The sequence below is a fragment of the Quercus suber genome, unplaced genomic scaffold (genome assembly GCF_002906115.3).
Source record: "Quercus suber isolate HL8 unplaced genomic scaffold, Cork oak 2.0 scaffold_1, whole genome shotgun sequence".
NCBI lineage: Eukaryota > Viridiplantae > Streptophyta > Magnoliopsida > Fagales > Fagaceae > Quercus > Quercus suber.
The window spans coordinates 2,580,995-2,593,382 of NW_027069468.1; the positions used below are offsets into that span (position 1 = coordinate 2,580,995).

At 32.3% G+C, this 12,388-nt stretch overlaps 1 protein-coding gene across 1 annotated transcript; it reads left to right on the forward strand.

Moving 5' to 3' along the window:
* The first annotated feature begins 6,144 nt into the window (after positions 1–6,144).
* On the forward strand, positions 6,145–8,273 carry LOC112034285 (probable folate-biopterin transporter 4). Its single transcript, XM_065769082.1, has 4 exons — positions 6,145–6,635; positions 7,026–7,223; positions 7,365–7,464; positions 7,833–8,273. The coding sequence occupies exons 1-3, from the start codon at positions 6,145–6,147 to the stop codon at positions 7,411–7,413; spliced, it is 738 nt and encodes a 245-aa protein (XP_065625154.1). The 3' UTR covers positions 7,414–7,464; positions 7,833–8,273.
* Positions 8,274–12,388: the final 4,115 nt, after the last annotated feature.

Sequence of the window (12,388 nt, forward strand, 5' to 3'; positions counted from 1 at the left end):
GCTAGTCAAACTAAGTAAACTTTTTCTAGAAATCTCTTTTTCTATTTTAGCTACCTACAAAATCTATTAGGGTTTTGATTCTCATATATCTTTTTTTTTTCTTTTTTTTTTCGCATACACTTTTATACGTTAAAAATATTGACAATTTTAAAATATGAACTTTCGTATATCAATTGTGGATGACATTTGTAAAATAGTGAAAGTGAACTAATATAAAAGATTATTATTTTTCCTTTGGCTTAGTAAAGTTAGTATAGTAACTCTAAAATTGTAATAATAGTAACTCTAAAACACATGATATTAAAAAACTATGGTACCCTATGGTCTTTTTTTTTTTTTTTTTTTTTTTTTGAAAGAACTTTATTGAATTTAAAGAATTAACATATACAATATATGTTAATTTCCAACAGACTTATCCATGATTCAAATCAGCACCCTTAGTATTCTAGAAAGCCACTAAATGTATGGTACGCATTATCTGATATATATGATAATGTTCTAAAATAGTCTAACATATATCTGCTTTGGTGGGAGTGAGACAATTCTTCACCTTCTTAACTTCTTTTGAGAGATTGACCTACAATGAGTTTTGTAATAAACACCAAATTATTCAAACCATGTTATGTAATAATATAATTCTCTATTTTATATACCATCTTTATAATACAATATGATAACATCTATGAAATCAAAAAGAATAAAAAAGATAACAACTTAAAAACACAAAACTTAATCACATTAACTGAAAGTAGAGTTTCAAATAATTATGGTTTTAAAAATCGAACCGGACTAGTCGGCTCAATCGAGAACCGAGTACAAGTCTGGTCCAATAAAAATGCTCAAAACCGGTCAAAAACCAAGAATCAGATGCGAATTCGGTTTTGCCCCTGGTCTAGTTTTTAAAACCATGCCAATAATACAAAAATTCATCAACCTAAAGTAGAGATGCACCCAAAAAAAAAAAATTTGAGAGAGAGAAATAACATTTTTTGTGTGGAAAAACTATGTATAGAATGGGAAAAAGAATTGTAAATTTATGGTAAGAGACGGGGAATAAGAAAAACCAAAAATAAAAGAAGATTAAGGGAGAGGAAAAGTGATATTAAGGTAGTTAGTATCGAGGGGATGAAAAAGTAAAAGGGAGGGGAAAAGTTAGAGAAAATATAAAAATAAGTTGGGAAATTAGAAGAAAAAGAGAGAGTTTAAAATAAGATATAGAATGTTAAAAATGGGTGGATGATGTGGCTCAATAAGAGCGTAGTAATAATAAATGTTACGTACGCTTTCACTTTTAAATATATATAGATATAGATAACCTGATCATCCCTAGAGTAAAATCAGTTCAAATGGGATTTTTGTCTAAATTTACAAAGTTATAGTTTCACCTTACAAGGATGTAAATTTTGTCTTTAATTCCATTTGGCATTGAATTTAGTAATAAACCTAGAAATATATACAATTTCACACTATTTTGCATAGTGGTCAACAATTAAGTGGTAGACAATTTCTTCCCACTACTTTTTACTTTATGTTTAACTAGCATGTAACCATGCAAATGCATGGATGCATTTAAAATTAAATATAATTTTTATTATAAAAATATAAATAATTAGTCAAATCATTTTTTTAAAGTAAACATAATTAATCACATATTAAAATTTTGACCTAAATTTAATACTACTTATGATAATTTTTTTTTCTAATTTTTAATAAGATAAAACGTGTGGTGATTATTATTGAGTATATGTGATTTTTTTTTTTTTAATTTTATAATTCATTAATATTAGATTCTTAGTATTTTGCACTCATTAACTCAATATAAAAATGAAAAAACTTAAATGGACACATGGCACAAACTTAAGTGAATAATTATAGTGTGATCTTCACATAAATTTAAGCACATGACGCAAAATTGAATTCTAATTTAAAATTCTAAGAGAAATGATATGTCTATAAAATTTTCACAACATTTTTATAATAAATCCTAAGTAGTAGGTTGTTACTGGTTATTATTATTGAAACAAAAAAGTAATCTTAGTATTAGGTTCAAATTTGAACCAATAACAATTAAGCACCTATAATTTGTCGTAAAAATATTGTAAAAATATTATGGACGTATGACTTTCAAATTCTAATTGAGCTTTTTTAAGCTTCAATACATCTAAGGACAACCAAACCAATAGGTTCTTAAATCATATAGGTAACCAGTTAAAGGCATCGTTTGGAGCTTCGTTCCTTTGGCTCATTTGCTTGATTTACTTCACCTAGGTTCCATTTCTTTATCTCTCGCTCTCTTTCTACATTAGCTAAAACCATTGCTTTAAAAAAAAAAATCGTGTTTGTTTGGTGGAAATTTGGGAAATTTATGGGGTGTTTGGATTATTTTTTTTCATCACTTAATTTCCATTACTCATCACTTATCATTCTAAAATACCATATTTGTTTGGCACCATCACTCACTTCCCATCACTCAATATTTTTCACACTATTTGTGGGCCCCATACCTGTCACCCGGTGCAGCTTTTTTTTTTTTTCTTCAATACCCAAACTCACCTAACCCAATGAAAAAAAAAAAAAAAAAACACCCCAGAACATGAAGACCAAACTAGTGAAAGAAGAAGAAGAAAAAAAAGAAAAAAGAAAGAGAAAGAAACTTAGAACAAACTGAACTAGTGAAAAAAAAAAAAAAAAAAGGAAGAAAACTGAATAGCCAACCCAAGAGAAGAAAGGAAAAAAAAAGTCAAAAGGTGCGGCTGAGTACTGTTTGCGGGTCCCCTATATGTGTTTAATTACAATATTGCCATTAAGTTATGAGTTATATATGGAAACTGAAAACAGCCAAAATGTGTTTTCAGTTTCCATAACTTATAACTCAAAAATCAGAAAATAGAGTTATGGAAACAAAGTTATGAAAACAGAGTTATTGTATAGCCAACCAACCTTTTTGCTATGGGTCCTATAATTTTTTAGTTATGAGTTATAGAAACAGATAATTGAGTTATGGAAAGAGGTGAACCAAACAGCCCCTTATGATTTTGGGTTTTGGGTTTGAAAGGATTTTTATTGATCACGTTTTTTTTTTTTTTTTTTTTTTTTGGGGCGATTCTGTTGGAAGATATATGTTGTACATGTGCTTATTGCCGTTTTTATTTATTATAATTTGTTGGAAATAAAGGAGAGATAATACCTGAATTTTCCTTGGAAATTACACAATTTGATATTACCAAAAAAGATGTGGCAGAAATGAGACGTGGACCAAGTCACTATCTTAAAACAAATCATGCCGTCTACGATATATCCGATGTAGTTAGATAAATAGTTTCTGCACGTTGCCCGAGGATACAATAGCCCAGCCACCTTTACTGATTATCCTTACGAGCCTACACTGCTCGTAGGATATAAGCTCTCTATAGTACTTTCTTTTTCCAAAAAATTTTGTAAAAGATAGAATATTTTTGTGAGTAGTAAAAAGCAATAGATGGTAAGTGTTTAGGACAATAAAAAATTGTTTTTGAAAAGTTTTTCAGCTTTGTAATTCAGAAATAATGTGTATCTTAAACTTTTATTTCTTTCCATATATATATATATATATATATATAAAGCTAGACCCGTTGCTTGTCCTTAGCCAAAAAATAAAAACGTTTGCCAACTTTTAAAACTTTAAATGGTCATAAAATTATTGAAATCAATGTCATGAATAGCTTTCTTTTTATACATATATCATATATAAACCAGTCAAACCTTTTGCCGAAGTGTACGTTGAGGTGAGGTAAGTTAGTAGACAAATCAAGTTTGTCTTGTAGTGTCATAGCTCATAATGCCATTAAAACAAAATTTACAACCCTAACGTGGCTGTGTTTAAGCTGTCAAATAATGCTTTTCTTTTAAACTTTGACTATACACCATAATTACAATCAAGAATGGAGAAGAAAATATAATGCTATAACCCATCAACAGTAAATTATATAAATATATAGCTGTACAATATCAGATACTTTCTATCTATAACGTTGCTATTAAATATATTAAAAGAAATGTTTTAAAGCAAAAGTTTATAAAGGAAAGTATACTAAAAGTTGGCAATATATGGTATTAAAATTCACATTAATTTTTAGAGATTTCCTAATTAAAATCATTGGCAATAGCTATTCAAATTTTGAATTATATTTGAATTTTCAAAATTTAGCAATCAATATATCTGACATTAAGAAATAATTGATTTCCTCAATTCACATAAATAAGTATTAAAATAAATATGATATTTTTTATAAAAATATCCAACATAATTGTTATTGTTTTAAATTTAGTTTTCAAATTATTTGATGATGTTTGGCATTTTGGAAGCACTTGTTTTGGTGCTTTTGAAAGTGAAATTGCTTTTTCTTGGAGCAAAGTAAGTACTTATATCATATGTTTGTTTGCTCACATGTAGAATTAAGGTTAATTTAGTTAGTTGAGTGTGCCTGTGCCTGAGCCTGACGGGGTTATCTTGTTTGGATATGGATCCCAGGTGTGATTGGTGTTTCCCTCTAATGATATGCAGAATTTTTTTTATTTTTTTATTTTGGTAAGTTACACAACACACACCCATGAAGTGAGGTCAGACCTTGAGCCTTGATGCGGTGATAAGTGTCTTCCATCAAAAGCAACAAGTTGTAGGTTTGAATCTAAAAATCAACATTTCCAAAGAAATTGGGGGCAAGATCAACTAGGGCAAGAAATTGGTTGACTAAGGGAAGGAGGTAGTTTAACTAGAGCTCATTGGCGGTGAAGCAAGATCAACTTCTCATTCCAAAGACTAAAGGGACTAGCCTTTCACAGGGATACTAGCTTATGTAAGATTATACCTTTCTCGGCCTTTTGGCTAAGATCAAGCGTAGATTTGTTGATTAGCGTTAGCCATAATCGGCCCTTTGATTTCCAACCTTCTTAAATTTATGAAATAATGCATACCAATCCGTCTCTTTATTATTATTTTTTAATAATTTTATTAGGAAGATTTGAATTTTTTGCCCTTGCTGGCCCATCAAAAGGTTTTTGTTGAGGAAGTTAAAAGTCCTACACCAAACAATTCATTGGATGAGATTTCCAGCTATTGACTAAAAGTAGAATGATTTTTATAGTGTGTTTCTGGCACTTCATGCATACTTTCAATCCCCCACCCCCGGAATTGCCTTTATATTCAAATTTCACCAACATACTTTTTTTTCCTTGTTATCATGAATATGTAAATACACAGGGTTTCAGATCCTTTGTATGGACAGCAGTTTCCTACCAGATGAAAGACAGGCTTAAGTTGTTGCCCACAGCCTCCCAATTTGTGTCTTCAATAGCATTTTTTCCCTGGAGCATTAAACCATTATACGGGTATGGCTCTTTCTTTACTTGGTAAATTCATGGAGGTGTGCATGCACATACAGACACAAATACACCTACTTTGTGGCTTCTGATAAATATGTTGATAAGCCTTATATGCTGCTTATTTTTACGCAGTAATGCATGTATATTTAGATTCATGTTTATAAAGTAGGGTAGAGAAATTACTCAAATTAGGTACATGTATATGAACACTGACTCCACTTTAGGGCAGAGAAATTAGATTAATATTCATGTATAAATCAAATATTAATAGCACAGAAATGCAATTAAAATTCTATTCCAATGCGCTTTTAAATTGGTTGCTGGGAATATAGGGGCTGTGTCTAGAAATCTTCCTTTCGTTATCTTATTTGATATATTATTTGTATCTGATTCTGTATCTCATGTGCAGAATTTTGTCTGATTGTATCCCTATAAAAGGAAGAAAAAAGATTCCATACTTAGTGATTGCAACTGTGCTCTCTCTCGTGCCATGGCTTGTTTTAGGCCTAAATTCAATCCTGAGGAATTCCACAAGGCACCTCATGATCTTCTTAACAGTGCAGAATCTAGGTTCAGCCATGGCTGATGTGGTAGTTGATGCAATGATTGATGAAGCAGTAAGATTTGAGCGGTATGTGAACCCACCCAAGAAGATAGCTATATCTTGTGTTTGTGTTTAGTACTGGTGTGTGGGTCTTTTGTTTAAACAAATTACTATATTATCTGCTAGTATATCTACTTGATTATTTGATTTAGAAAAGATATGGATTTGATTATCTTATGATGGCTAAGACTAAGATCTCACAACTACACTTGATCAGGGCTTCATTTGCTGGAGACCTCCTGACAATATCTTGGTTGGCAATGGCTTTGGGAGGAATATGTGGGAGTTTGCTAGGTGGTTTTGCATTAACAAACTTGCAGATAGATACAATTTTTCTTCTTTTTTCTATTCTTCCAGCCATACAGTTATTATCATGTGGTTTGGTAGAGGATAATTCAGTGGACAGTAATAATTCAAGAGGCTCCCAGGTGGTCAATGGGAACAGTATTCAGGATGAAGATAATTCATTAGGAAAGAAGTCTGATATTGGCAATTTAAGGAGAAAGAAGAGCCGAAAGAAGAGCCAAAAGAACAGCAAACAGAAAGCAGTTGTCCCTAGTGAATCCAAGATTCCTGAAATAGTTGACTCCTTGGCATTACGTTTGTTCCATTCTCTGAAAGCAGCTGCTTCCAGTTTGTGCCATGCTTTTAAACAACCGATCATTTTGAGGTAACTACTAATGAAAAAACTTGTCAGATCAATACCATTGTGGTTTAAAGGCACAAAATAATGAGTCTCTCTAGGGCCTTTACCATTGTTAAGGCAATCCATTAAGATGATATTGATTACTTAAATAGTTAATGATTAATGGTCCATGATGATCTACATCATTAGTGGTGAAATCATCCGATAGGATCACATTTTTTCCTATTTATTATTATTAATTTTTTGGGGGCATACATATACCAGGTGGAAATGTAATTTAAATGTGCTTATCCACCTATGATCCTTGTTGTCGATGCCTAGACTTCTTGTCTTTGCCATTTCTTTTCTGTAGATATCTTGTTTCTTTCTAATTAATGTTTCTTTTGATTTTAACTTTGCTCTTGGGAAGGCCAGACCAATGACTTGGTTTTTCCTAGCACATGTTACTGTTCCAAACCTCTTGACTGTCATGTTCTATTACCAGACAGAGTCATTAAATCTGGATGCATCTTTCTTGGGGACAGTGCGTGTTGTCGGATGGTTTAGCCTCATGCTTGGAACCTTCATTTACAATCGCTACTTAAAGACCATGAAGTTACGGAGAATCCTCATGTAAGTAGTACAAGGTTTAATTTGAATTTCTATTTTTAATAGGTTCATTCTGTTTTTCTATGATTTAATTTGACTGATGATGCTTTGCTTACGATCTACACGGGTGGGCTCATATTGGTTTGTCTATTTTGACTCTCCTAGATGTTGTTCTCATGTCTCGAATGAATGTTGCCTTTGGAATATCAGATAAGATCATGGTGCTCTGTGGATCAGCTCTTGCTGATGCAGTAAATCAGTTTAAGTATGTTCACCATTCACTTGTTGCTGTCTCCTTTAGTTAATCTCTTTTTTATCAAACAGTAATCATCTGTAATTGTAGCTTTATGCATGAATGTCATATCAGTCTCTCAAGTATATTCACCTTTCACTTGTTGCAGTGTCCTTTTCTTAATCTCTTTTTTATCAAACAGTAAACATCAGTAAAGTAGACTTTATGCATGAAAGTCATAATAATGTGCCTGTTTGTGTGCATGGACATGCACCAGTGTTATGAATTTATCCATTTATCTTCCTATCCATATTCTTGCATGCACACTGACCACGTGTCAGGAAATTCGAACTCTGATTCTTTCATCATCCTTACTATTGACTGATTCTCATGAACTGCAGGTTTATGCCATTCCTGATCTCATCTGGCAAGCTTTGCCCTCCAGGAATTGAAGGGACTTTATTTGCCCTTTTTATGTCAATAAACAACTTAGGGTCCACTTTGGGGTCATTCATGGGTGCTGGGTTGGCTTCTATTTTGAACATCTCTTCTGGTTCTTTTGACAACCTTCTTGTAGGCATTGTCATTCAAGTCCTCTGCACTCTCATTCCAATTGCATTTCTATTTTTGATACCAAAAGAAGCTACAGGGATATCAGCATAGATTGTGATTGATTCTTCAATGCAAAATAGGACTGCCATCATCTGAAAGTGGCCAGTTTTTATTACGACTGCAGTTATTCAATAGTGGTAAGGATTCACAGATTAGCACAGTTAAAAGCTTAAGTTTCACCTTCTCTTTTTATACAGTTCTCTATTCGGAGCATGGCTCTGATAATACTGATATGCATAACTCTAGAAAAAATTTGGTTAGAAATTGAATATGAAATACAGAAAAATCAGTTTCCTGACTTTTTTATTTATTTTTTGCTGGATTTTTATTATGACTTAGAAGGAAGCTTTTATTGCGTTAGCTCAGATATTATTATTAATCCACATCACAAAGCCAATTGATGGGTCAGTAAGGAAGAAGAACATGGTATTTACATTCATTTGTGGAACTAAACTCCCTACTGGGTGAATTTATTGTCCTTGCTGCATAAGGTTGAGTAACATACTCTGGATGTAACAGAAATACTCTTCTAAGTAATCATATCCTTGATCGCGTAGAGTTTGATGTGGAAAAGGATTTAAGGATTCTATGCTAACATGTATGGAGTTGTAATTTCATTCACTCTAACTGCTATTTGTCTGACTTGGTCCAGATAAATTTTGTTAAGCAACTATAGTAGGTACAAGTTCACACCACTACTCAAACAATGGGTATCTCATGTGCTGGGCATATGAGACTTTTGTCTCATTAATAGGTGGGCCCCACAGGTGTGGGGCCTGCTCTGTCAGTGAGATAGACAGCATATGTGCCCGACGCATACAAAATTTTCCCTTGAAACCATGATGTGCATCACCAAAAGTGGTTGAGCCATGAGAAAAGGGTGTAGACAAGTGGGAGAAAATACACCTTGTTAGGAGTGTTTGTTTCTCTCCTCTCATAGCTAGTGGGTCCCACCTTGTGAGAAGGAGGAAGCATACACCCGTAACAGGGTATACTTCCTCGTCAAGTGGATATACTTAGAATGACACATCCTCTAAAGTGTCATGACCTAGGAAATGAATCAACGTTAGAGTCATCAGAAGAGCCATTGATATTGCCGCAATCTATATGTCAATGGTAAGGAAAGTACAATGACACAATCCCCAACCAACCCATTTCTTTGACACTAAGATAGGCCTCGATGAATTTTGACATATAGGTTGAAAAGTTCTCATGAGTTTCAAAAGATCCCCAAACAAGATTGGCTATTTCTTTCAACTGTGTGTGTGTATATATATATATATATTAATAGGTAAAACTTAGAGAGAGTTTAATTAGAATCCAATTTTGCGCCGTGTGTTTAAATTTATGTGGGGACCATACCATAATTATTCACTTAAGTTTGTGCTATGTGTTTACTTAAGTATTTTAATTTTTGTGCCAAGTGAGTTAATGAGTGAAAAATATTAAGAATATAATATTAATGAACTATAAATTAAAAAAAAAAATAATCACATAAATTCAATAAAAATCATTACATAACAAAGATCGCCACATTCTATCTTATTAAAAATTAGAAAAAAAAAATGATCATAAGTAGTATTAAATGTGGGTAAGAATTTTAATATGTGATTTATTACATTTACTTAAAAAAAATTTTGACTAATTATTTATAATTTTATGATAAAAATTGTGTTTCATTTTAAATGTATCCATATGTATGCATGTGTTACATGCCATTTTTTTAAAATAATATGATTTGTGGGGATAAAAGCCCAAGTTCATTTATTAGGCCTTGGGCCCTATTTGAGGATGTGGGTATATCCGAGGAGGAGTAAATGATTGGGAGAGGTCCCATAGTGGAGAATCACGTAAGTAAAGGATGGGGGAACATAGCCCGAGGAGTGTATCTTTCTTGGATACAATAAATATCGGCCAAGCAAGTACTGGAGCGATTTAGGTGATCTTCCAGGAAGTTCCACCGATAATGATGAACTTCAGGCACGTGTAAAGATGATAAGAATACAGAAATATCAAAAGAAAAAGCTGCTACCACCGCATTAAATACACTGCAACAATTTTTCTAGCCGCATTTATGTGGAGAAGACCCCTGAACAGTGCAATTTGAACCACCACCAAGCACAGAGAGTCAAAGAAGGTGCTTAATGGGACATATACTCGAGTGAAGGTTTAGATGATTAACAGGTGTACGATCAAGATGGTCTGAAAAAAAAAAAAAAAAAAAAAAAAAAAAAAAAAAAAAATATATATATATATATTATATTTAATAATTTAAAAAAAAAAACTAGCGGTAGAGCAACATTTTCTCGGTTCCTCCTACTAATACTAATTTAATATATTATATAATTAATAAAATTGTTTAAATAACCAGTTCTTCCTATCCTATATAAAAGCCAATTAGTTCACACAAATCCTAATAAATTACTATTTTTGTTTAGTCATTAGTGTTGTTTGCCTTTAAGGAGTTAGATTGATACTAATCTTTAGGTTTTTTTAATATATTAATATTTATATTTTTTTATACTCAATTTAATAATAATAATAATAATAATAATAAAAATTTGTCAACCCATGGGTTCAACCCAACCCAACGTGGGTTGGGTTGGACTTATGTGATGGGTTGAATTTTTTTGACCCACCATGGTGGGTTGGGTCAAAAAATCCCCTCAACCCGACCCATGCACACCCCTACCATCAAGCACAGAGAGCCAAAGAAGACACCTGATGGGACATATACTCAAGTGAAAGATTAGATAATGAACAAGTGTACGATCAAGATGGTTTGAAGAAAAACTATATAATATAAAAGACCCCTCATAAGAGAAGGAGGAAAAAAGAAGAGGAGAGGGAAAAACAGATTTACTGAAATTCTAAAAATTGTATTAACTTTCTGAAATAATAGTTCAGTTCATGGTTCATCTCTTCGAACACCAATTTAATCAAGATCTAAGTGTGTTTTTGTACTTATTCATACTTTATCAATGACATATTTGATTATTCAATTAGATTTCTTTTGATGTATTAGTTCTTCCATGCTTTCAATAAGTTAAATCATGTTTTTCTTATTGTTTAGATGAATTTCTAATAGTTTCAAATAGAAATCAGGTTTTAAAGTGAATGGGTTTTTCTGAAAACTTTTCTAACCGCATTAATAATCGAGGTTATAATGCGTTCTTGAATTGTCTCAGTTCAACCGAATCATAAGTTTTTAATTGTATAAGAACAATCAATTATGAAATTTATATTTTCTTAGATCACAAAGAATCTCATATTGATATAGGGAAACACCCTGATGCCCTGGTATTTACATTATTGATTTAAATCAGTTTTTATTCTTATTCTTGTTAACAATCACCAAGCAAAATTACTTTTCTTCTTCACCCAAATTTTTGTTTAATTATATTGTCTTTGAATCTATCCTACTCCTTGTGGTTCAACCTCGATACTCCGAGAATTATATTGCTACGATCTCCTGCACTTGAGAGTGAGCAAGCATCCACCCTCTTGTATACTCTCTCGCAGTTTAGAGCATCTACATTTTGACAACATTGTTAAAGTGTAACTATCACATTAAATGGGATGTTGGGAACTCTCCTCAAGAGATACCAATTTAAAGTTGTTTTGGCTTCTTAACTGTTGTTTTTGGTTCTTTTGTTAATATAATTGTTGATTATTAAAAAAAAAAATTGCAGTTGTTTTGTTATCAATTAATCGTAAAAACTACTTGATCTCTTAAGAATCTAAGTATGAATGATTCAAAATTGATCTTTATTGTGTTCTCAGTTGTGCAAGTCTCTTTCTTATATAATGAACCTGTATTTATACTTGAGGCATTGACAATTATGCCCAATTCCACTTTCCATGTCTTGCTTTCTTGTTAATTCCCATTGCGATGTGTCTCATTTCCTTTTGGATTCAATAGCCTTTTGTAATTTTCTTGGAGCAACTACCACCTTTTTGTTGGTGATCATTTGGCACATGTCTTGGTATCGAAATTACCTTGAAAACGCTTAAGGTAACTACTAGTAAGTTTCTCGGATGAAGTATACCCTGTTACGGGTGTATACTTCCTTCCACTTAGCTGGTGGGTCCCATAGCTAGTGGGTCCCACCAGCTGTGAGTGTGAGGAAATATACACCTGTAATAGAGTGTATTTTTTTCAGTTTCTCAAGGTAACTACCCTACTTTTTAGTTGAACTACTTTGAATTGTCACCAATTGTCATTCATTTAGGCATTATCCCTTTTCATGGGCAAATCTCACTAGGTAGCTAGTCACATCGTTATTATCTTTCCCACATGACTTTACCCTACATCTCATTAGTAAATTATTTATTACAATTACGA